The sequence below is a fragment of the Catharus ustulatus genome, chromosome 13 (genome assembly GCF_009819885.2).
Source record: "Catharus ustulatus isolate bCatUst1 chromosome 13, bCatUst1.pri.v2, whole genome shotgun sequence".
In the NCBI taxonomy this organism is placed as follows: Eukaryota; Metazoa; Chordata; class Aves; order Passeriformes; family Turdidae; genus Catharus; species Catharus ustulatus.
The window spans coordinates 895,274-921,890 of NC_046233.1; the positions used below are offsets into that span (position 1 = coordinate 895,274).

General features: G+C 53.4%; 1 protein-coding gene across 2 annotated transcripts in view; it reads right to left on the bottom strand.

The window, feature by feature from the left end:
- GRM7 (glutamate metabotropic receptor 7) overlaps positions 1–26,021 on the bottom strand; it is a 201,873-nt gene extending 175,852 nt beyond the window's left edge. The window contains exon 1 of one of the 2 annotated variants that reach the window (XM_033071604.2): positions 25,483–26,021. In XM_033071604.2, the coding sequence (XP_032927495.1) occupies positions 25,483–25,992 (510 nt within the window). In that variant the 5' untranslated portion in view covers positions 25,993–26,021. The remainder of the gene's footprint in view (positions 1–25,482) is intronic. The other variant, XM_033071603.1, reaches the window with a different exon arrangement.
- Between the last annotated feature and the right edge of the window lie 596 nt (positions 26,022–26,617).

Below are 26,617 nucleotides of genomic sequence, written 5' to 3' on the forward strand. Positions count from 1 at the left end.
GAGATGAAAGCAGTTCTCTCATCAAAGCTGCTCAAAGCAGGATGAGCCCTGGCCTCTGACTGAAGGTCTTGGAGAAGTGAATCATGCTTCAAACGTGTCCTCATTCACCTGGCTTGTCTTTTTCCCCCTTATATTTTCTTTTCCAGTGACCTGCAATTATTAGAAGTGTCTCACAGTGGAACAGCCCTGGCACAGGTGCCCAGAGCAGCCCCTGGGTCCCTGGCAGTGCCCAAGGCCAGGCTGGACATTGGGGCTGGAGCAGTGGGACAGTGGGAGGTGTCCCTGCCATGGCAGGGGTGGCTGTGGGTGGGATTTAATTCCAACCAAACCCCTGTGTGTCTCAGAATCCCAGAGAACGGTGTTTATCCCAAAAGTGCAACTCTGCAGCTCCCACTGTCCCTGTTCTGTTACTGGAGCACAGAGCAGGGAAGGAGCTGAGCCCAGCAGAGGATTCTGACATTTCCTGCTTCCACCTGTGCTGACATCAGCCTGCTACCAACTCAGTGACTCCAGGCAAGGAGAAACCCAACCCCACAACCTCCCCCTCGGAAGCTGTTCCAGGATTGCTCAGAGCCCAGCAGTGATACAGATCTGAACCGAGGAACATCTGACCTCTTACTCACTCCCAGACAGGTCTGCCCAAGGCAGCTTTGGTGCAGAGTCACAGCCAGCCACGAATGCAAAGATAGAGACCATAACACTCCATCAGGCAGAGGAAATTTCCAGCCACAGAGGTTCAGTCCCCTCCTTTTTGCAATGTGAGGTCTGAGTCTGCATGTGCTCGGTGCCAAGTCTGTGCTACTGTCACTGGAGCCACCTGAACCTCACAGCCACAGCTTCTGCAAAGCACAGCCTGCTGAATTATTAATGCATGGACAACAGAAACAACATGTGCCTTCCCTTTATTTATACATTTACTGTTGTTTTGTAGTCACTCACATTTATCTCAGGAGTGCTTTTAGCTCAGCTACCCCAGCATCTGCAGAGCCTCCTGGCAGGGTGCAAACAGCAGCACACCCTGCTCATGGCCTGCTCCTGTCCCAGCTGTGTCCGTGGGGAAGCAGGGGGGGATTACAGAGCCTTGGGAACTGTCCCAGACTGCAAGGGGGGCTCACAGAGCCCTGGGGTCCATGGGCACTGCCAAGGGGGGCTCACAGAGCTCTCTGGGGTCCAAGGGGGGCTCACAGCCCCCTGGCACTGGCAGCAGTCACTCAGATGAGTCAGACACAGCAGGGGCAGGGGGTCAGGCTGCCTTTGTGCAGCCCAGCCTGGGCACAGCCCATGGCCACGCCTGGCTGAGCAGCTGCCAAGGGGGCAGATGTGGCTGAGGCTCCCCCAGCTCTGCAGGTGCTGATTGTTATCTGAACACAAAGCACCCCAAACAGGCACAGAGTACGTGAGCAGGGCCTGGCTGCCAGCCAGGGCTGTGCCAGGAGCCCATGGCACAGGCAGGGCACTCCAAATTCACTGACACAGAGGGCAGGGATGGATGGATGGATGTGGGGAAGGAATTGTTCCCTGGGAGGGTGGCAGCCCCTGGCACAGGGTTGGCACACACATGCACTCTGTCACAACAATTCAGTTCTAATTTTGCTCCACCAGTGGCCAGAGCAGCTGGGGCTGGCCCTGGATCCCTGGCAGTGCCCAAGGCCAGGTTGGACACTGGGGCTGGAGCAGCCTGGGACAGTGGGAGATGTCCCTGCCATGGATGGGATTTCAGTCCCTCCCAACCCAAACCATTCAATGATTCCATGACTGTGGCTATAAATTCTGACAAGATTATGAACCAGCCCTCCCCCAGTCTCTGTGATTCCCACAGGATGTTCCTGGAGGTTTTAGCCCAGCTGCTTCCCCCCAGCTTCCCAAGGCTCCAGTGGCTGCCCTGGGCTCCCCTGGGTCACACACGTGCAGAAGGAGCAGCCCAGCAGAGCTGGGATGTGTGCCCAGCCCTGCTCCAGGGAGAGCAGCATCCCTGCTTTGCATATCTGTTAAACCAGATTAAATACTGCTTAGTCACTTCCAGCAGCCATGGGAGAAGTGACCCAGAAATTAGTTGGAAAACATGACATGTATTCAGCATTGCTTCTGCTGCCAGGCATGGGTGAAGCAGCCACCAGTGAAGGAAAAAAGATTAATTTCTCCCTCCATTGCTCTTCTTCACCTCCTAACATGAGTTTCTTTCACATTTTAAGATAGTAGAACTTGTTTTGCAAAATTAAACATGCACACACATAACAGCAATTCCTCTGTTGTGGTCCTGGAGTCACCAAAACCATCCAGGACTTGCCCACATGGCAAAAATTCAAGTCCTAATTCAGTCAATTAAGACATGAAACCGCCTCAATTCATCCTTTTATGTAAGCACTCACTCAGGATAAGGCTGGATCAGGCTTAATCCACTTCCACAGCGAGCTAAACTCAACCCAACCTCAGTCACTTCTCCTACACAAAGAGCCAACGTGGTTTAATAATCTGACCCAGCATTAATTATTACCTTCAAGTTGTGTTCTAGTCTGGAACAGGCCACAGCCATGCCCAAGAACACACAACAGGGGAAGGTTATTTTATTTTAATGCAAACAAAGTCAGCCAAGACCAAAAAATCCCCTTGGAGCAGCCAAGTCAGTTCATTTTAACATTTCTTCACTCAGTTATATTTCCAGACAGAAAGACCCAGTAGGAGCATATTTAATCTGAGCAGCATCTTGTGATGATTTATGTTAATTGATATTTAATGGGGTAATTTTAGCCTGGTGCCATTAGCTTTGAAACCTGAGAGATTAGAAGGATCTTACAGTGGAGCTTCTTCATGAACACAGAAAATTGTGAGGGTAGAAATGCTGAAGTCTCTAGAAACATTCAGCCAGATCTTCTGCAAAGTGGATGAAGAGAGATCCTCGGGAAGGAACATTTTGGGAATTCCTCCACCTTGCACTGGACTGATGGGGAGATGGGACAGGGGAGAGTGACACAAAAAAAAGGGAAAGGGAAGAAGAACCTCTGAGCACAGGAATGGAAAACTGAGGGGTGCAGGGAGTGAGCTCAGCACATCCCAGCACAGGAACTGCCATGAGGAGCCACAGAACCCTGAGAAATAACCCATCTGCAAACACTGCATTTCTACCTGTCCTCTCCCTCAGAGCAGGACACATCAGCACATCAGATGCTACAGGTCCTGCCAGCCTGGGAGACCTTCCCTGGGCAGAGATTCACTTCAAATTATCTCGGGTTTTTTCACAATCCCTGCTGATAATTACTCCACTTTCACAGCATTCTGAAACCCAGCTGGGATGGGTGAGCACATCTTTCAGTGCCAGCCCAAAGCCAGCCTGAGGCATTTCCTGCAGTGCAGGTGCTCTGGGGCTGGAGCTGCCATCCCAAGGGTTTGTTCTTCCTTCAGGAAAGGGAGGTCACTCCAATCTTTCCCTCCTCATTTTCCCCTTCTCTGTGTCAGGATCACCTCAATCTTTTGTACTGCATAATGACAAACCCTTCCCTCCCCTTTCCCTAACAAGGCTGGTTATTTAAAACACTTTTAAGTACATTCCTTTGATTTGTACATTAATATTCTCCAGGCAGGGAAGAAAATAGGACACAAACAGGCCTTGCTGTAATGCAGGCTGCTCCTGCTCATGATGTGCACCCTGGGCACTGTGCAGGGCACACAGACCTGTCCCTCTGGGGCACCTGGCCCAGGTGAGCTGGCAGGGCTCCTTTCTAACCTTGGGTTTTGCTGCCAGCATCTCCCAGTGTGCCAGAGCCACAGAGCTGAGCCCAGCAGAGCTCCCTGGGCCCAGCCCTCAGATAAAGGCAGGGCAGCCATGGCAGGGTTGGAGCAGGGCCTGGCAGTGCCAGCTCCACCTGGAAACATGCCCTGGTTGGGAGAGGAGCACAGCAACACCGGGATGAGTCCCTGCCGAGGAGAATTTCCTGCTGAGGAGAGCAGGACTCTTAGGGCAGCCAAGGGCAGCCATGGCAGGGGTGGGAGCAGGGCCTGGCAGTGCCAGCTCTGCCTGGAAACGCGCCTTGGGCAGGGACAGGAGCACAGCAACACCGGGATGAGTCCCTGCTGAGGAGAATTCCCTGCTGAGGAGAATTCCCTGCCGAGGACAGCAGGGCTGGATCAGCTTTAGGGCAGCCCAGCCGAGGGCAAGCTGGCAGCAGGGCACCATGCAGGCCCTGCACACCCAGCCTGGCACAGCCCCTGCACACCATGCTGGGGGAATAAATCCGGGAAACAACAACCCCACACACTGCTGAACAGCAGGGCTGTGCAACAACATCTGCATCGAGCTCACTCTGAGGACAGAAGGGGCCAAAGGAGGCCCAGCCCTGCCTTTCCCTGCTGGGCTGTCCTTGAGCATGGACCCATCCATCCATTCACCCACTCATCCACTCATCCATCCATTCACCCACTCACCAACCCATCCATCCATTCACCCACTCATACACCCACCCATTCACTCATACACTCACCCACCCATCCATCCACCCACCCATTTCTCAGCATCCAGCCCAGCACCTTCCCTTGGAGAGCTGGAGCATCTCAACACCAGCCCAGGGTCCTCATCCCAAACCCTCAGGAGGGCTGAGAGGAGAAAAAGGACAAGAGCATCTCGGATATTCCCAGCTGATCCTCCCCAGGACCACACAAGTTCATTTTTAATCCACTTGGAAAGCTTTGTGAGCTGCCCAGCACAGTATCCCCAAACAGCCCCTTCTCCACCTGCCCCCAGCCCTGCTGAGCTCTTCCCTCAGAGCCAACATCCACTCTGTGGCACAACAATTCAATTCTGGTCTTGCTCAACCAGCACAGATTTATCTGAATTATCTCATCACTCATGGAAAACAAAGATGCTGTCATGAGATGCAGATTTGAAGGAGAAAGGCATTCTGTGGATGAGGGAGGAACCACAACATGACAGAACTCCCAACTCAATGCCCTCCTTGTAGAGAAACACTCAATGCATCATTTCTGATCAATTGTACTTTCAAGTCACTTTCTTATTTATGGGTGACTGAGAAAACACTTGAGCTGGCAAAATAATTCACATTTGTTTGCACAGACAAAACCAAATTTAATAATGCAGCCCTTTTTTTCAAATAAATAAAGTCATGCATTACAAAACGTGCATTTAGAGTCATTCTCTGTAGAAAATTCACAGCATGAACTCCAAAGTGCTCCTTTCCCTCCTCTGAAGTGAAAACCTTTTCCAATGTGTGCGTGATGCATGTCATACTCCGCTAATAAAAGAAGCAGCACCTGAATTTCTGTTGCTCCTACAAATTCAGATTCATTAATGGCAAAAGTTCCATTCAGCTCCCAAGACTCAGAGCAAGGTCCTGGCCAAGCCTCTCATCAGCAAGCAGGAAATGACTGAAAACTCCTTCTGCCCATCCAAGGGGCCATTTAACAGATTTGTGGGGGCTGAGGAGGCAGAGGGCGAAGATGGGAATTACTGGGGACAGAGTCAGACACTTCACAGCAGGAGAGAAACATTCCTTGGGAACTCTGAGCCACATAAAAGCACTGAAATACCCCTGCAGAGGAAAGCTAGAGGGCTTTTACTTGAGATAATGCACTGAGATTCAATTCAAAGAACAAACTCTGAAAGCACAGACATTACAAAACCCATCTTGCACAGCAATAACCACCCCAAACCAGTCAGAATCATTCCTACCTGCACCAAGGCTCCTTCCCTGGGCTGTTCTCCCCCTGGGCCACTGTCCCCTCCCACCCCACTCCTCTCTCATTTATCCCCTCTCTCATTAGCCCCCACTAATTGGGAAATTTCCCCTTTCCTGTCAGGACTCAGCCCCATTTCCCCAGCTGTATTTCCCTGCTCCCTTCCCAGGACAGGCTGGAGAGCACCTGGAGCCATTGCTCTGCTCTCCCCTTTCTTCCTTGTCTTTTCCAGATGGAACAACACGGAACTCCTCCTGCCCTGGTGTTTGCAATGTCTCACTTTGAAGCCCAGTTTGTCAGTGAACAGCACCAGGTGCCCAGGACAGGGATCCTGGACTGGCCCCAGTAACCCCAGCGTGCTGGAGCACCAGCAGGAGCTGCTGTCACACCCCCCTGCTCCTCCACGGACAGAACTTCTGCTCCAGACAGGCTGGGAGCGTGCCAAGGAACCCAGGGCCAGGGAGAGAGGGAAGGAAAAAGGAAAGGAAAGGAGAAAGGAAATTATTTTTGTGCTTCCTTATGAATTTCAGTAAGATCCCAAACCTGATCATGTTGCAATCATATATAATCATTCATTTGTACTTATACATATATATATTTATTTTAAAAAATATTTTATATGTGCCCTGCATTTAATTTTGCCCCCAGATGCTCTTAGGGGATTTGCACAGTTATTTTAATAGTCCTGGTTTTAAATTCATTGAAATGCATTTATGCACCTTTAGACTGAACTCATTCAGGCATTTACACCACAGTAATGAATTGTAGGACAGCACTGTAGACACAGAGAGAAATTCTTTCCTTCTGTAGAGTTTGTATTTCTAAATTCATTCGTGAGGTTCATTGACATGCAAAGAGTCCAGGGACCTTTGTTAAACGACGACATTTAATGGTAAATGTTTGAGAAGATGCACATTGAGAAAGTCTCTCCTATTTGAATGTCAGGAAATTAGAAATATTCTAATGAATTCCATTTTTTCACATCTTTCATCAAAGCCTTTGTAAAAAAGGTCACTATCTTCACTTGTTATTTTGAAAAGCCTCCTGCAATTTGCCTTCCTGCTGTAATTAGAGGGAAAGTTCCCACAGCACCACACCACAACAATCCAGGGGGACTCTTCTTCCTCCTGATTGTCAACAAATTTCAGCATCCAAAGGCAAAAATGATGAATTTCAGAGGCATAATGAGGCCGATGGTCACAGTCAACATTACATAAAGTATTTGCATTTCATGCTTTCTCTGAACTGGGAGCTCCCTGAAGTCTGCCAGCCTGAATATGCTGAGATGAATTATTATTTTATTGACATTTTCAAACTGTTTGAAACTCCTTTGCTGGATCTGACCCACATTTCAAAGAGGTTCCACTCCTTGCTGTGGTGACTCCCAGCTGCAGGAGCTCGCTCACAGCCCAGTTTTTCATCTCCTCATTGCTCATTCAGGTTCCATCCCAGCCCCAGGAATCCGGGAGCTGTTGGATCCCAGGGATCTTTGATGGCTCTGGGCAGCTCTGGTTTAATGCAGAATAACAATCAGCAATAACAAAAAGAATAGCAGAAACAGGGCAGGGCTGTCCCCAGGCAGGGCTGTCCCTGCTGGGAGCGCCTCAGTCCCACCCAAACGGGAGATCTGGTGCTCAGTGTGACCAAAATCCACCTCCAGCCCTGCTGGAAGCAGCTCAGGAGATCCCTGGCAGTGCCCAGGCCAGGTTGGATGTTGGGGTTGGAGCAATGGGACAGTGAAGGTGTCCCTGCCATGGCAGGGTGGCACTGGGGACATTTAAGGTCCCTCCCAGCCCAAACCATCCCCTGGTTCCATGACTTCTCTTTCCCTGTCACTTCCAACAGGCTCCAGCCCTGCTGGGTTTCTGTAGCAGTGCTGTGAGCCCTCGTGGAGGCTTCCTTGTGATTACCAAGATATCAGGCCCTGAAAAATAACTCCCAGACTTTCCATCTGCATTTAAAAGTCAAGTTCAATCTTCCCTTATTACAGCTGCAAAACCCCTCGCTATCTAATTCAGATAAAATAACAAAGCTGCACTTCCAATGATTGGAACTAAATGCAGTTAACCTTAAAAAGTCACTTTTACAAACAGAGCAGATTTATCTGGATTTAAATTTTAGTTCTTGTGCAAAGGCTTAAGAACAGGTTCCTCCCCATTATTCAATTTAACAATAATAATAAAAACCTCCATGACAACTATAACAAAAAGACTCTGATAAAGCCTGAAACCTTTTGGATAATGAAACATACAATTTCCCTGGTTGAAGCATAATTCCCCAGGGAACATTTTAAAAAAGATATAGAAGAACTGTCGCCTCCCAATTGTGAATGTACAGAACCACGTGTGAGAACAGCACATGGGGAAAAACCAACTTTGAGAAAAGCTGAAGAAAAAAATCATGGGTGGGAGAGATGAGACAACTTAACTGCAGTGTCATTAGTGTTGGTCTCATTAGGGCAATTAGAGTCATTAACATGGGAAAGCAGGAAGGGTTCCCAGGTTGGGAGGGAGAGTCCAGAATCCCTGATGTCCCTTCAATGAGCCCACGTGGAGCAGAGCAGTGACACCCAGAACAGCAGCTCACACTCACTGGGGCTGCTCCTCCCAGACCAGCTCCAGCCTCCCAAGATTCCTCATCAATATCTCATCACCCAGTGCCAGGGAGGAGCTCATGGATGGCACACTCTGGGAAGAGGAACGAGCACGTGGCATGCCAAAATAACCAGCCAGGATGGATGGGTGCCAAAATAACCACCCAGGATGGATGGATGGATGGATGGATGCTAAAATAACCACCCAGGATGGATGGATGGATGGGGGGATGCCAAAATAACCAGGATGGATGGATGCCAGAATAACCACCCCAGGATGGATGGATGGATGGGGGGATGCCAAAATAACCACCCAGGATGGATGGATGGGTGGGGGGAATGCCAAAATAACCAGCCCAGGATGGATGGATGGGGGGAATGCCAAAATAACCACCCAGGATGGATGGATGGGGGGAATGCCAAAATAACCACCCAGGATGGATGGATGGATGCCAAAATAACCACCCAGGATGGATGGATGGATGGATGGATGCCAAAATAACCAGTCCAGGATGGATGGATGGATGCCAAAATAACCAGCCCAGGCCCTGGATTAGGGAACAAACGCAGGAGAGGGTTGGGAAGTGCCAAACCCTCATGGGACAGGTGCACAGCTGAGGTCAGGGATGGTCTCAGCACAGGGAATTATCCTCCCACACTTCACACAGCACACGAGTATCACTTCTTACTACTTAAGGTTTTATTCATCAGCTTTTTGTATCAGTGAGTAATTTTACACAGAGAGCAGGAGATCTCTTTACATTTAACGTGTCTCCCTTCACTTCTCAAAGTGCCAAAATGAATGAAAAATTTTACATTGCCTATAAAATATATGGGTCACAAGCTTAGGTTCTTCCCTGGACTGGAGAAAGGCGTGGGAAATGTGCTGAGCATCTCAGAGTACATTTTACTGCTGTAGCCATTGTCTTTGTGTGACTTTTAATATCCCAGCTCCTGCAGCCAGGAGTTACCATGAGAACCTCCAATCTCATTAAAGTAACTGTTCTACCATGGGTTTGTGTTTTGGGGTTTGAGGCAGGGCTGTGTCTGCCAGCTTTTAAGATATTTTTACATATTTTTTCTATCAGGGTAGGGGGCTTTTTTACAAAAAATACCAGTTCATGAAGTGCAGAGTGTGGTCACATCTTAAATCAAGCTCCTCCTTTCACCTGGATCTCTCTATTCGTGGCTTTTGGCTGCTGTCCCACAGGAGCTCAGAGGTGCTGCTGGTCACAGACACCAGCCAGGCCGTGATCTCTAATCCCCAGAATCATGTTCCTGTCAACAAGGTGTGAATTTAAAATCCCATTTGGGGAGACAGAATGATAAAGTGCAAAGTGGTGGGAAAAACCAACTCATTAACCTGAGAAATCCATTCTAACACAAAGACAGCCCAATAACACTGGGCTGTTTGTCTGCTCTGGGATCCATCCCAGCCCTGCCCAAATCCCTCTGGGCTGGCTTTTGGCTCTGCCCAAGCTGACACCAGTGAGCTGATGAGAGGCTCCAGCAGCAGGTTTTGTGAAGCTGCAGGAGCTGCAAGGGCTGCAGGAGCTGCAGGAGCTGCAGGAGCTGCAGGAGCTGCAGGAGCTGCAGGAGCAGGGCTCAGCTTTGTCAGCAGACAGCAAAGATCTCACGGATCCCCCTGCACTGCCAGGGAAAGGCTCTGATCCTCAGGCTGTGAGATTCTCACAGCTCTGCTCAGCTCCTTTGCTTCCTGCCCAGCCCAGCCCCAGCACAGAGATTCTGTTCTGCCAGGGCACAAACCAGATTTCACCCCAAACACTCCCAGATCCCATTCCCTCAACGCTGCTGGCAACACCAGCACATCCCTCTGAGCAAACCCAACACCACCTGATTGCCAAAATCCTGGGCATGTTCACCAAAATCCTGAGCACGTTCACCAAAATCCTGGGCACATTCACCAAAATCCTGAGCACATTCACCAAAATCCTGAGCACATTCACCAAAATCCTGAGCACATTCACCAAAATCCTGAGCACATTCACCAAAATCCTGAGCACATTCATCAGAATCCTGGGAATATTCACCAAAATCTCGACACGTTCACCAAAATCCCAGGCACGTTCCCCAAAATCCCAAGAATGTTCCCCAAAATCCCAGGCATGTTCACCAAAATCCCAAGAATGTTCCCCAAAATCTCATACACCTTTACCAAAATCCCAGGAACATTCCCCAAAATCTCATACACCTTTACCAAAATCCCAAGAATGTTCCCCAAAATCTCATACACATTTACCAAAATCCCAGGAACATTCCCCAAAATCTCATACACCTTTACCAAAATCCCAGGAACATTCCCCAAAATCTCATACACCTTTTCCAAAATCCCAAGAATGTTCCCCAAAATCCCAGGCATGTTCTCTCTGTGCCCTGGGAGGCCCAGCCAGGGTGGGACTGGGAGCTCAGCAGTGCTGGCAGCCAGAGCCCAGCCCTGTGACAAGGGGACAGTTCTCTGAATGAGGACACTGCTCATCAGCACTGCCAGAAATCCCAAAGCTCGGGGAGGAAATGTGGGGCTGTTATTTCCAGGTGGATTTTGTGTTTGTCCCTGAAGGAACAGGAGCCAAACCCCAGGGTAATGGCCCTGCCACTGTGCTGACAAGCCCAGCTCTCCATGCACTGTCACTGCAATAATTTCTGTATTTTCACTGTTGTATGGGCAGGGAGAGGCTCTGGTCGAGTCAAACCCTTCCTGGCCATCCTTCCCAAGACAAATCCTTAGCCCAGTCCTCACTGTGAAGGATTTATACATCACACAGGAATTCTGCTGAGTTACACACTCATTTCTATGACAGGCTGTATTTTATAGATCAAAAAAACCCAAACAATGTCTTCCAAATATATCTGTTATATCTGTGACGCCTGAAATGAGGATGAGCAGCATGGCTTTAAAATAAAACGGGAAGGGCTTTGTGGTTTGGCATCTGCTGAAGGATTCAGGTTCAATAGCACAGACACCACTTTGCCAACTGTTAAGGAAAACAGATTCCAGTTGTACCACATTTTGCTTGATTTATATGAGCACTGGGAGAAAGATGAGGGGGAAAAAATAACCTTCAAAGAAAAAAAAAAAATTTTTTTTTCACCTTATTTTGCTGTTCTGACCATGAACCTGCCAAGCTTGAGAGGCTGCAGCAGCTGAGCACAGGCACAGCCAGCCCCTGCTCCTGTGGATGTGCCACACATCCCTGGGCTGTCCCTGGCTAGAGCAGGGCCCGTGGGGTTGCTGGGGCTCATTTGGGAAGCTCATGGGACCGAGAAGTGGGATAAAAACCAGACAAAAATCCCATCTCTGCTTCCCTGGGCTTACAGCTGGTGCTCACCTGCTGCAGGCTGTGAGTCATGCTCTGCTTTTGGAAGTCAGGTATTGTCCAATCCAGGCTGACAGATTTCCCAGGATAGAAGGTTTTGCAATATAGAGCAGCTCCCAGAGCTGCCCTGGGTTTGCTGTTGTTCCCCACCACCCCCCAGGAGCAGCACCCAGCCCAGCCCCAGCAGCCCCTCATGGCACCCAAACAGGTCTGGGGAAGTTCTGTGTCCAAATCAGGAATAAAATGAACTTTTAAAGGCGCCAGGAGGGAGCAGTGCCTGTGCTCCCCCCTCCATCCCCAGCACAGCCTGAGCCCATTAGGGCCAATTCCCTCTCCCAGTGCTGCCTCTCCCTGCCAGGCCATTTGCTCCCTGCTTTCTATTTTTAAAATTGCTCCTGAGAGTGTTTTGTTCAGAGCAGTGACAGGCTGTCACTTACCTGAACATGCCCTTCCCTGTGCTCTGCATCCCAGGGAATTCAGGCAGACCTGGGCACTCCCCTGCAGGGCAGGAGGGAGCTCTGCAGTGCAGCCCCTGGGACACGGGGTCCTGGAATGGTTTGGGCTGGAGGGGACCTGAAATCCCATCCCTGGCAGGGACACCTCCCACTGCCCCAGGGGCTCCCAGCCCCAGTGTCCAGCCTGGCCCAGGGATCCCAGGGATCCAGGGGAGCCACACACAGCACACACGTTCATTGCTAAAAAACTGCTGGTGAGGAAGCAGCAGAAACCAAAGCAGTGTTTACCAGGAAAGCACTGCCTGCTCTGTCCCATCAATGCTGCACAGAGGTGCCACAGATCAGCGAGCGTGCCCTGCTGGGATTTTTGACTTTTGCTCCAACTGCTTCCGAGTTTGGAGCAGGGATGCCACCCCTCAGCTCCTCCTGCAGTCTGTCCCTGCTGACACACAGCTGCTGTGTGAGGGCTCACAGCAGCCCCAGGCCCACTCCAAGGGCTGCATTCCATCCTGGAGGTCTTTTCCAACCTTAACGATTCCATAATTCCAAGGAACAGCCCCGCTCCATTTCTGGTGCTGAGCAGATCTGGAGCCAGGCTCAGCTCCTGGCTCCTGATGCCCAGGAGAGTCAGGACAGATGTCAATGTGAAGTCGAGCTTCCAGCAGGGCTGCACCCCCAGAATCACCCCAGGCTGTGTTTCCATGCCCACACTGGGCAGAGCAGAGGCTCAGCTGAGGAGGCACCACCAGAATTCAGTGCCAGATGGAGCAGCACAAGCTTGGCTGGGCTGGAGCAGGACATTTTACAGACGAGTTCTCAGCCCCATTCCTCGGTGCTGTTGTGCTCAGAGTTATTTTATGCTCTTCTGAAATGCAAGGAGATTCTTCCTGAGAAAATAAGCACAGAGGTGGGAGGCTTTTTTTAACAATTTGATTCCCCAGAAAAATGTATTTTTCACAGGTGGCAAAAATTGTATTTGGGATTTATTTCATTTCTTCATGGATTTAATGCTCTTCACAGTTTACCACGTCACTGAAATATTCCAGAGGAAGGAAAGTGGCTTTTGCAGGGGCTCCATTACCTCTGCTCTGCTCCTGTTTCACACTGAGCTGTTGGGGATCCTGGTGTGTTATAGGACTTGTGCAGCTGCCCTGGGATCCTCCATGGGGCTGGAAAAAGCCAGGCCTTTCTTCATTTCCACATTTCCACTTTAGCCAAACAAGGGCAAACGAGCTGTCACTCCCTCAGGGCTGCTGCCACCCTGGGCACTGCAGGCAAATTCATCTTTTGTGTCAGCTTCCAAAATCCTGTGGAGTCCAAAATCCCTTCAGCTGGGACACCAACGTTCTGCTACAGGAGATGGAGCAGGCAGTGAGCTCCCAGGTCAGAGAATCCAAATCCCTGAGGCTGGAAAAGCCCCCAGTCCCAGCTGTGCCCACCTTGGCCTCAGCCCAGAGCTCTGAGTGCCACGTCCAGGAATTCCTTGGGCACTCCAGGGATGGGCACTCCAAACCTCCCTGGGCACTTCCAGCTGTCCAAGGTTTGCTGGGGAATCAAAACCATCTTTTCCTCCTTTGGAAATCCTCCACTGCAGCCATAGCAGACACATCTCAAAAAGATAATTTCCTTTGCATCACCATCCAAGGAAGGGACTTTAAGGATCATCCAGTTTCTCAGAGATTTTCTGTACTGCTGTCAGATAGAAAAACTACAAACCCACAAAAAGTCGTTTAATTAATTTTTATTGTCAATATAATTTCTGTGCATTCAAGCCCTGCCACAAAATTACCTGCTTTAAAAATCACTAAACCATCTCTATTAGTGCTGGATTTTATTCCTGCAAAAATAACAACTTCCTGCCAAATGTGAGCTGACAGTTTGCCTTTATTTTTGCAGTTATTCCTGCCATTTTTTATTAAATGGAATCTGGCCTCGATCCTATCCATTAGGACTCGCTTGTGATGGATCCATGTGGGAAACACCTCTGGGCACTCAGGGCTGTCTGTGCTGGGGGGATGCTCTCTGTGCTCTCAGGAGCTGCCATTAAATCCCAGTGTCCAATTCCAGCCATCCATGAGATTTACCTGGATCTTATTATTTCAGAACCGACTCTGAGGAGCAAGAGGTGTTTCCAAAGCACCAAAAGCTGTCCCAGGGCAGCAGGACATGCTCAGGGACAAGGCTCTCCTCTGGCACTGCAGTCAGCCAAGCCAAGCTTCCTTTGCCCATTAAACTTCTCACATTGGCTGAGCTGTGTTCCTCTCAAGATAGCTAAAAATAAATCTGTATTTCAGAAGTTTTGATGGACCACAACACGTATTTATGAATTTATTTTGGAGGCAGATTGGTGTGATGATGGCCCCAGAAGCAGGGGGTGCCATGGGGTGCACAGAGGGGTCCCAGAGCCCCCCAAAGCTGCACCCCCACCTGCAGCTGATCTGAGATCTCACACTGAACAAAGCCTGGCTCTCAGTCTGCTCTGGGTGCACAAACACCACATGGCATTATTAGGCTGAAATTAATGACACGAAACAAATCTCCATTCTGCTGAATGCATAATTACCGGTGTTAAAATATTTATGGAATAAGAAATTTATTAGGAAATTAGTGGTGTATGGGCTTGGTTTGCTGTACACAAATCCTGAAGTGGCAGGAGAGAAAACAAGCTTGCAAAGAGCCAAAGCTGGGCACTTCCACCTGAGACAACACAGGGACACAGATCCCTCTGTCCTTGTCATCAAAGATACTGGACAAGGAGAACTGGGATTTTATTATTTTCTTGAATTGGAAAATCTTTGGTTCCTTAAAGAAGCAACCTTCTTGTGGGATTTTTGTTGGATGGGTTTTGAACACAAGTAGTCCAGACTGGTAATGCACCACTGGGATGAGGCAGAATTTAAAATAAGCTCTGGTCCCCAGAGTGCAGGAAACGTGGGCTGACACCTTGAGCCTGGCTCAGGCAGGGCTGAGTTCCACAAGTCCCACACAGAGCATTCATCTCCAAACCTCTGCTTTTCAGATCTGTCTTCCAGTATCAAAGGGAGAGCAAAAGCCTTGCTGTAGGAACATCCCTCTTGCATTTTGTGTTGCACTCAAGCCTCAAAGCCAGAACAAACCAGGAAAACTTCCAGCAAAGAGGATAAAAGCTGAGTATTCAGAGGAAAAATAAGCAGTGTTTCTTGAAGGCTGTAGAACATTCCTCAGCAAAGTTTACAGGAGAGCTTTGGCACCTGCTGGGCCAGCCTGGGACACCAGAGGTGCATCAGTAGGGACAAATTGTTCCCTGGGAGGGTGGGCAGATGTGGCTGCCCCTGGATCCCTGGCAGTGTGCAGGGAGGCTGAGGATGGCACCAGGACTAGAGGTGCCTGACAGTGCCCAAGGCAATGAGCCAGCTCAGCTTGCTGCCCTCCCAGCACCCCAGGCACTGCTGCAGCGTCAGGGACAGGCTGGGAATGGTGCTGGGACTGGTGTGTGTTTGTACCCTCCTGTACAACCTCCCACACTGCCTGGCCCTGCCACACTGCCAGGGAAGGCTGCTGTCCTGGTTCAGGGGATGGAGCCTCAGTGCAGGACAGCAGCAAGGGGCTGGGATGGTGTGCAGGGATCAGAGCACTGCTGGAACTGAACTGGGCAGGGATCAGAGCACTGCTGGAACTGAACTGGGCAGGGATCAGAGCACTGCTGGAACTGAACTGGGCAGGGATCAGAGCACTGCTGGGATCATGAGCAGGGATCAGAGCACTGCTGGAGCTGAACTGGGCAGGGATCAGAGCACTGCTGGGATCATGAGCAGGGATCAGAGCACTGCTGGAACTGAACTGGGCAGGGGCAGGGAAGGATGGCTGCTGGGATCATGAGCAGGGATCAGAGTACTGCTGGAACTGGAGTGGGCAGGGATCAGAGCACTGCTGGAACTGAACTGGGCAGGGGCAGGGAAGGATGGCTGCTGGGATCACGGGCAGGGATCAGAGCACTGCTGGAACTGAACTGGGCAGGGATCAGAGCACTGCTGGAACTGAACTGGGCAGGGGCAGGGAAGGATGGCTGCTGGGATCATGGGCAGGGATCAGAGCACTGTTGGAACTGAACTGGGCAGGGATCAGAGCACTGCTGGAACTGAACTGGGCAGGGATCAGAGCACTGCTGGGATCATGAGCAGGGATCAGAGCACTGCTGGAACTGAATGGGACAGGGAAGGATGGCTGCTGGGATCATGGGCTGGGATCAGAGCACTGCTGGGATCATGAGCAGGGATCAGAGCACTGCTGGAACTGAACTGGGCAGGGATCAGAGCACTGCTGGAACTGAACTGGGCAGGGGCAGGGAAGGATGGCTGCTGGGATCATGGGCAGGGATCAGAGCACTGCTGGAACTGAACTGGGCAGGGGGCAGGGAAGGATGGCTGCTGGGACCATGAGCAGGGATCAGAGCACTGCTGGAACTGAACTGGGCAGGGATCAGAGCACTGCTGGAACTGAACTGGGCAGGGGCAGGGAAGGATGGCTGCTGGGATCATGAGCAGGGATCAGAGCACTGTTGGAACTGAACTGGGCAGGGATCAGAGCACTGCTGGAACTGAACTGGGCAGGGGCAGGGAAGGATGGCTGCTGGGATCATGAGCAGGGATCAGAGCACTGCTGGAACTGAACTGGGCAGGGGCAGGGAAGGATGGCTGCTGGGATCATGAGCAGGGATCAGAGCACTGCTGGAACTGGAGTGGGCAGGGAAGGATGGCTGCTGGGATCATGAGCAGGGATCAGAGCACTGCTGGAACTGAACTGGGCAGGGAAGGATGGCTGCTGGGATCATGAGCAGGGATCAGAGCACTGCTGGAACTGAACTGGGCAGGGGCAGGGAAGGATGGCTGCTGGGATGACGGGCAGGGATCAGAGCACTGCTGGAAGGATGGCTGCTGGGATGATGGGCTGGGATCAGAGCACTGCTGGAAGGATGGCTGCTGCAGCTGGCCCTGAGCTGTGCCACACCACCAGGGCTGTCAGAGCTCCCGAGGGCTCAGCAGGCCCTGGCACAGCCCAGGGCTCTGGAGCAGTGCTGGGCTCGTGGCTCATCCCTCTGGCAGCCAGGGAACAGCCAGCTGTGCCAGGAGCTGAGCTGGGTTTGTGTCAGCCCACCTGAGGAGAGCCTGGAGCACAGCCATCCCCAGGACAGCTCCAGCTCCAGCTTTCACCTTTGTCAGCAGTTGTTTCACCCGCCAGTGAGCAGCTACAACAGCTGTAAAGGTGTGAGAGCAGGGACTGAGGGAGAGCTGTGGCACAGGGGAGCTCCAGGATCACTGCAGGCAGCTCCAGCCTCCCTGGATTGTGAGCAGGGAACGGCACAGCAGCTCCAGCAGGGCCTGCCCTGGGCTAAGGCGGCGTGCCAGCTGCCTGGGCTGTGCCCCTGGCACTGCTGGCACTGCCCTGCTGGCCTTGGTGGCACTGCCCTGGCACTGCTGGCACTGTCCTGGTCCTGCTGGCACTGTCCTGGCACTGCTGGCCCTGCCCTGCTGGCCTTGGTGGCACTGCCCTGGCACTGCTGGCACTGCCCTGCTGGCCTTGGTGGCACTACCCTGGCACTGCTGGCACTGTCCTGGTCCTGCCCTGGTCCTGCTGGCACTGCCCTGCCCCTGCTGGCACTGCTGGCCCTGCCCTGGCCATGGCTGCACACTCTGCTGGGACAGGAGAGCTGTCCCAGCACAGCATCCTCCTCCCAGCACCCTGCAGAGCCACACTCCAACCTCTCCCTGCTCCTCCCTGTTTCCCATCGCAGTTTCAGCCTCTCCCTTCACTCTGTCCCCACACAAGCCCCAACACAGCCTGTTGCTGGTGCTGCTAAAGCCTCTGAGGTGGCTCAGTGCTCCTACACCACATCTCTTCCCTATTTATCACCCATGAGCGATTGTTCTGAGCCCTAACATCACCTGAATGCCAGCCAGGCAGGATCAAAAAGCCAAGCAGGTGAAGGGACACAGAGGTGCTCCATCCTCTCCTCACCCAGCACAGCTCTGCCCTGAGCAAGACCTTAGAGAAACAACTCACATTTACAGCCTAAGTATATACATCAATAATATTGCTGCATATCTCTATCAGTATATAAAAACACCCACATACACAGCCACGCTCAGAGGCATTAAGCAGAACCATCACCAGGATGAAATCCTGTGACCTGTGACTGCTCCAAACCTCCTCTCCACCCCCACAGCTCAGGCCATCATTTTCCCAAAATCCCAGCCCAAAATAGAGCTGTTGGATGTGCCCTGAATGTGCAAACATTGGACCTGCCCCACTTCAGGCAGCGAGGGCACTGGCCAGGGGAGGTCTGCAGCCTCCTCCTCTTCCCAGTGTCACCCCAAGGCACAGAGAGGTGATCTCCAGCCAGGAGCACGTCCCAGGGCTCTGGGAACATTTGCCAAGCTCATTCCAAAGGGCTGGGGAGGGAGGCACCAGCCAGCATCACCCGACAGCTGAGGGACAAGAGAGTGGCCAGCACTCCCACAGCATCCTAATGCTCTCCAGATCCCAAATGACACAGCAAAAGAGTCCTGAGCAGCACAGCCTCAGGGAGCTGGGCTCTGCAGCCAGGGGCACTCTGTCCCTGCAGAAGGGTGGGATCCCTGTGGGCAGCTCAGGTGTGCCCAGGTGCCCCATCCTGCACTGACACCAGCTCTGCTGGAAAAGGCTTTGCTCCACAACACAGCCCATGGCACTGCCCTGTGCTAGCTCATGCCTGCAGAATTTCATCTCTCTAGAGGTGCTTTTCTTAAGAAGAGCTCCTAGAAGCAGCCCTAGAAGAAGCTCATTTCCTACAGTCATGCTGTTTGCTGGTTTTTTAGGGCTTGCCTGAATTTATGTGGGAAAAATGAATCCAAAAATCCTCTGTGAACTTGCTCAGGATCAAAGTGGCCTGAAGTGATTTAAGCTGGACAGCACCCACTGCACCTCACTCTGCATCCCCTGAGCTGCCAAGGAACAGGGCACATCCATCCCATGGGGCTGGGCAGCCCTGAGCATCCCCTGAGCTGCCAAAATACAGAGCACACCCATTCCCATGGGGCTGGACAGCTCTGAGCACCCCCTGAGCTGCCAAAATACAGAGCACACCCATCCCATGGGGATGAACAGCCCTGAGCATCCCCTGAGCTGCCAAAATACAGAGCACACCTGGCCCATGGGGCTGGACAGCCCTGAGCATCCCCTGAGCTGCCAAAATACAGAGCACACCCATCCCATGGGGCTGGACAGCCCTGAGCATCCCCTGAGCTGCCAAGGAACAGGGCACACCCAGTCCCTGGTGGCCCTGGGGACACGAGGACCCCAAAGAGCTCCAGCCCACCCTGACACCAGAACCATCAGGTCTCTGCTCCAGGTGCAGCCCCTGGGGCTGGGGGGCTCTGCAGGCTCTGGGGGCTGGGCTCTCTCCAGCCAGGGGACTGCCCAGGAGGGAGCTGTGGCCTCAGGTGGGGCAGAGCCACCACCTTTTGCAGCTCTGGAACAGGATTTATTCCATTAAATTGGTGATGGTTCAGAAGATCTGCACTGCCTTCAGCAGAAGGGCTTGGGAGGACCTCGTGAATCATCAGTAACGAGCACAGCTCTGGAAATCCTTGTTCTCCTGCAGATTTCTCTCTGCCTGGGTGCCCTCTCACCACACTAATGACCTGGCTAGATTGGATTCCATGCTCTCCAAACAGCCTTCATTACATGCTTCGTATCTCCCAATATTATGATAAAATTCATCATAGTCCAGAGTCTGGGACAGTCACCATTGTCACTCATTGAGATTAATTTGAATACGACTATAAATAGAAATAACAACGTCTGATCTTATGAAACAGACTGTTGTGCTGGATGGTTTTAATGCCTCCAAGCAAAACTCATTTAATAGAATAAAATATGGAACAGAGTACATGTAGTTTTGTAGTATTACTGTTATGAGATTCCAAAGCAGATCAATAATTCTTTCATATAAATTAATGCCTTGAAATGATCCCTCCATTTGTCATTCCAGAGAGGTCACCTTACTTTGTTTCAAAGAGTAAATTGGGAATTGCACAAGAGAACTTGCAGAAAATCTGCTCTCCCCGTTCCTGCACCCCTTGTGCCAGCCCCAGCTCTCCTGAGTCCTCTGTGCCCCTCATCCCCCCTGTCCCTCTCCAGGGATGAGCATCCCTCTCCTGGCAGAACCACTCTCCTTCCAAATGACCCTTTGCAGTCCCTTCTGCCTCAAGAGAGACACTTGAAAACAGATTAAGAGCCAAGATTATTGCTCAAATTGAATTTTGCCTTGTCAAGAAAATGAATTTTACCTCCAAAACACAGCGTTCCAGAAAAACACATTCCCAGCACCTCCAACCTCTCATTAGTGGCTCCCCATGTGGAATTCTCCAAGTGAGGATTTTCCTGCCCTTTTATTTATCTGGGAAAATCAGATTCCACATCTCTGTGGTGCAGCCTCGCAGCTGAGGCACAGCACACCATGGCTCAGGGTGCTGACACACATCAGGGCCTCACTAACAACAAGGACAAATATTGAGAGGCTGCTGAAATTAAAGCTCATTCAGGAACAACAAAAAAAAAACCTTTTTTTGAGAGGAGGCAAAGAATTAAAGGTTGCTGTTTTCTATTTTCAGCTTTGTGCTCCGTTCTCTATGTGAGAAACCAAAAATGGGGAGTTTCCTGAAATACCTTTTCTAAAATGAACACATTACACCATTGCTTAAAAACTATTGTCCTGTTTGAAGTGAGGAGAGGAAAATGCAGCAATCAGGTCAGGAGCTCACAATAAATCAGCATCCAGAGAGAAATCCTGCTGAAACTTGGGGGTGTTGTTCCTGAGCCCAGGTACATTCCATCAATGCACCCTCCCCAGCACCCCAGCAGGGCAGGGAGGGGCTGCACACCTGCTTTGGAACGGAAATTGGACCCATGGATGGGCCCACATCCCACACTGCTGCAAGAAACCTGAGCTGGGAGAGCGAGCAGCAAGCAGCCTGCAGACCTTACAAGAATTAAAAGGAGTTTCTAGAACTGATCAGATCAGCAGTGTGGAATTCATGAGAAACCAAACATTTCCACGGGATCACACATGGCTCTGTCCATCCTCACACAGCCCTGCCCTTCCTCCCTGTGCCCCAGGAGCATTCCTGGCACCAGCAGGCTCCAGTGCTCCCCTCACTCCCTGGAGCAGCTGAGCCCCATCCCAATCCCATCCCAATTCCAATTCCATCCCAATTCCATCCCCAGCAATCCCACCCCGACAGCCTCCCTCAGAGAGCCTGCCAAAGGCGTGTGCATTTTGCAAGAAAAGAGCAGCATCCAGCTCAGAGCTGCACTTTTAAGCTCCCTTCCTTTCCAAATAATCCCATTTTTGTGATTAGTGTGTCTGGAGCAGAAGGCAGGATTGCCAGTGCCATCCTCCTCCTGGGGCAGGAAGGAAAGGCAGCCACCACCCCCGGGAGATGCAGGATGTTCCAATTTACACCCCCAACCTCCCTGCAAAGTTCCCTGGGGGCTCAGGAACAGCCCCACAAGAGCCACCCCTGACAAAATCCCGCAGAGATTTAGACAAAAACAAAATTATTCTTGACTGACTCTTTCAAACTGCATCCACCGAGGACACAAACCTGGAGCAGTGATTTGTAGTTCTAAGGGAGCACAAAAATAAGTTTTCAGCATTAAGAAAGAAATCAGGGTGCTGATGTTGCCCCTGTTACGAGGTTCTACTCCCAGACAATGTGAAACACCCTGGCAGTGGTTTTATCATGGAGTTCCACTTGCAGGGAAAGCTGTGACCCTGCACAGGAGCAGCATTTTCTCCCAAGCAAAACCCAGCCTAACCCACCCTGCCTGAACTCCCCAGTGCATTTGGAAGCAGCTTTCCAAATTATTTCAGTGTTATTTTTAGGAGAGATATTTAATGTATGACCAGGCTGCTATTTACTGGTGTGCACTGATAGAATTGTGTTGTAAAGAAGTCCCTGCCTCTGACACACTGGAATTTTGGTGCAGGGCCATCTGCACGCTCCAGAGCCCCAGGATGATCCCTCCTGGAGCATCAATCCAGTGCTGCAGCAAGGCAGGCAGGGCTGGGCACACTCCTGCCCTGCTCCCCAAATTCCTGTCTGAGCTGGGCACACTGCTGCCCTGCTCCCCAAATTCCTGCCTGAGCACACTCCTGCCCTGCTCCCCAAATTCCTACCTGGGCACACTGCTGCCCTGCTCCCCAAATTCCTGCCTGGTCTGAGCACACTCCTGCTCTGCTCCCCAAATTCCTACCTGGTCTGAGCACACTCCTGCCCTGCTCCCCAAATTCCTACCTGGGCACACTCCTGCCCTGCTCCCCAAATTCCTGCCTGATCCAAGCACACTGCTGCCCTGCTCCCCAAAGAGGCATCCTGCCCCACTGGCAGTTCCTGTGCCCACCCACATGTCCTGTAGGACCCAGCAGGAGCAGTGAGTGCCCAAAGTCCCAGCTTGGTTCCATCAGCACCAACCCTTCAGCTGGAGAAGGGAGAGGCAGGGTTACAGCTTCCCTGGAGAAACCTCCCACCCCAGCTATCCTTTTATCCAAGGAGCAGCTCAGGGATAAGAGAGGGCAGAGGGACAGAGGCAGGGAGGGACTCTGATCACACACCAAAAACCCAGGTGTCACAGAGATCCCTGCCATCATTTCCCCACCCCAGGAAAGCTCCTCCAAGGCTTCCAGCAGTAATTGCACGGATGAATTCCAGCCAGAGATGGCTGTCCCTGCTGATCCACCTGTTGGCTGTAGCTGGGGATGCTCCCAGCCCTGTGTGCTGAGATAACAGAACCCCCATGCAGAGAGGAAGATGAGGAGCCCAGGGGATGCGGGCCCTGGCGGGGAGGAAGCGCCTGAAGCAGCAGCAGCTGCCTGGGAGCCCTGCTGTGCCCTGGATGGGGAATGGATATTTATACAAGTATATTTACACGGATCTGCTCCCGACATTAGGGCACGGCACAAACACTTCTCCTCCAAGATATTGTCACAGAAACTCCACTCAGATTTCTTTGCAGGGGCCTCCACGGAGCTTTTGCCTCTCAGATGGGAGGGAGAAGCCAGTTTGGGCATCCAAGAGCCATCCACCCAGCCCTGACCCACTGCCTGGGCAGTGAAACCCACAGGGACCCCGAGAAAGAAGCTGGCTGCCACACTCAGGAATTTCACAGTTCCGAGGTTAACAAGATTTTTTTGTGATTGGTACTTGGTTTTCATCTTTCCACTAACTTAGAGCTTCTCATCCTCCCACACACAATGACACTTAGTTGTTGAACAGGTCCAGCTCTCCTCCTAAAATAGTTCTTTTCTATTTCTCTTTGGCTGAACATGTTCTGAGCTGTGTTTTGAAGGAGGAGAGGACAGTAGGGAACAGTTTTACAGCATGGAAGATCTGCTTCAAGGCAGCTCATCCAAGCTGTATAATATATATTCAGTAAAATCCCTCAGTATGGGCCAGCTCCTGCTTTCTGGCTGATTTGGTTAAATTGCAATTTTGAACAGATGCTTAATCACAACGCATTAAAATATTTAGTTTATATAAATATCTCTACATGGAGAAACTGCCCAAATATCATATTTACTGCAAGCTCCACCACGTATCCCCAAAGTACGCAGGTATTGTGGCATTGTCCACACGGCTCCTGGTGCCTCGGTTTCCTTTCTGAGCTGGATCTGGGTAGGGAGCGCCCCGGACTTGCTGTGGGATGAGACCTGGAGTGGAAGAGCTGCCTGATCGCACCCTCCTGCCTGGGGGCAGCTGCTGAGCCCGGACCGGAGCACAGCTCCAGCATCGCTCACGTCCCTGCGAGCTGCTGGGCTCACGGAGAGCCGGGGGGATCCGGGGGATGGAGCAGAGGGCGCGGGCACGGGGAGGTGCTGCCGGGCACGGGGAGGACAGGAGATGCTGCCGGGCACCGGGGAGACGCTGCCGGGCACGGGGAGGAGAGGAAGATGCTGCCGGGCACCGGGGAGATGCTGCCGGGCACGGGGGAGATGCTGCCGGGCACCGGGGAGGAGAGGAAGATGCTGCCGGGCACCGGGGAGGAGAGGAAGATGCTGCCGGGCACCGGGGAGGACAGGAAGATGCTGCCGGGCACCGGGGGATGCCGGCGCTGCCGAACGAGGAGCTCTGCGCCGTGCAGCCACACGAACTGTGGGAGATCCTCGGCACAGCGCTGAATCCGGCAGCGATGCGCTCGAATGTGCCGGGAGGGGAGGCGAGCAAGGCAAAGCAGCAGCTCGTTGGTGTTGTTTTGGGAAAACAGCCAGGGCACAGCCCCGCCGGGCAGAGCAGAGGGCAGCGAGGGCGGCATCGCGGGGATGCAGCGGCCGGAGCTGGCACCGGCAGCCAGATGGGAATGAGGCGGCTCGGCGGCTGCTGACAGCACCGAGTGCATTTGCCGTGAAAACCTCACAAGTTTCCAGCTGGGAAAAGCGGGGGAATCTCTCCGCCCGCTGCACAGAAATAAAAAAAAAATCCCTCCACCACCTTCCGCATGCGAAGGCGTAGGACAGGGAGCAAAGAACTCCGCTGCTCACGATGCATCTGGTGGCGCTTCTGTCACTGTCACCGCACCCGCGATCGCTGCCGAGGAGCACCCGGCGCTCGCTGCGGGGCCCGGCGGCTGCAGCAGCGCCCCGGGGGACACCCCCGCACCCCGGGGGGACATCCCCGGCCCTGGGGCAGGAGCACGAGTGACAATCTCCGTGCCCAGCGAGGTGCCGGGGGCGGCAGGGCGCGATGGCAGCGCACGGGGGAGAGGCGAGCAGGGGGAGCACGGGCAGCGCTGCAGCGCATCTCCCCCGCACACACACACGGCTCTCTGATCGAATCCTCCGGCTCTGCTCATCGCTCGCTGCCCCCGGAGCCTGGTGCGGCGCTCCCGGGCTGCGGCCGCCCCCGCTGCCCCCGCTCCGGCGGGGCTCGGCAGAGAACCGAGACCCGACCCGGCCAGGCGCTGCGTGCTGGGGCTGCCCGGTACAGCCCCGGCTCCGCCCGAGAAAGCCCCTCCTGACCCTGTCCCGACCCTGTCCCGGCCCCCCGCGACCCCCGGGCCGGGGTCCCGCCGGGGTTCCGTGCCCGGAGCGCTCGGGCCGTGCCCCGCGGGGATGCCGTGCGCCCGCATCCATCCCCGCCGAGCCACGGCTCGCTCCAGCGCAAACCCAGCGCAACCAGCGCTTCTTCTCTTCCTCTTTTTTTTTTTTTATTTTTTTCCTCCTCCTTTCCCTCAGGCATTGCTTCGTGCAAATGGGGCGATAAATCCAGAAAGCGCCACGCACCGTGGAGAAGGGGAGGGCGGCGGGGAGGGGAAGCAGCTGCTCCGGAGGGAGGCGGATGGAGCACCTGGAGAGGCTGGGGGGAGCCGGGAGCGGCGGAGCCCCGCGGCACGGCCCTACCTGGAACAGCCGGAGGATGTTGGCCACCATAATGGACACGGAACTTCCCGACGCCCCGATCACCCCAACTACTTTCTCCGGCTTGACGAAGACGGGCGGCTCGCCGTTGGTGCACCTCACGTCGGAGGTGTCCTTCTGGATGAGCGCCTGCACGAAGGTGAGGGACTGCTCCAGCGCGTAGGTGTCCCGCGAGCAGGTGTCCAGGATGCGGGCGCCCAGCGTCACGTTGGGCAGCAGGTCCGGGTCGCTGTTGATTTGGTCCAGGGCGTAGAGCATCGCCTCCAGCCTGTGGATGCCGTTCTCCTTTTTGATGTCCCCGCAGGGGGAGTCCGCGGAGCCCTTGGCGTGCACGGGGAAGAGGCCGCCCAGGGTGATGTCCCCCTCCAGCCGGATGGAGTGGGGCGCGTACATCTCCTGCCCGCGGGCCGCCTCCCCGAGCAGCAGCTCCAGCAGGCAGCAGGGCAGCTCCAGCAGCGCCAGCAGCCGCAGCACCCTGCCCGGCCGGCCCATGGTGATGCCGCCGCCGCCCCCGGGCGCTGCCCCGCGCTCCCCGGGGGCCGGCCCGGGCCGGGAGAGGGCTGCGGGTTCTGCCGCTGCCCCCCTGCCCGCCTGCCCTGCCCTGCCCGCCGCGCTCCGGCACCGGCACTGGGGAGCGCCGAGCGCCGCTGCCGCTTTAAACCGCCCGGACCGCCCGCCCCCCGCCCCGCCCGCAGCCCTGCGCAGCGCCCGGAGCGCCGCCCCGGCCGGGCAGCCACGGGAACGGGAGCGGGGATGGGCACGGGGATGGGCACGGCAACGGGGATGGGCACGGGGATGGGCACCGGAACGGCAACGGGAACGGGAACGGGGATGGGCACGGGGATGGGCACGGCAGCGGGAACGGGAACGGGGATGGGGATGGGCACGGGGATGGGCACCGGAATGGGAACGGGGATGGGCACGGCAACGGGAACGGGGATGGGCACGGCAACGGGAACGGGGATGGGGATGGGCACCGGAATGGGAACGGGGACAGGAACGGGCAAAGGGATGAGATGGACAGGGGCTTGGGGATGGCCACGGGGATGGGCACCGGAACGGGGACGGCAACGGGAACGGGGATGGGATGGACACGGACATGGGGATGGGAACAGGG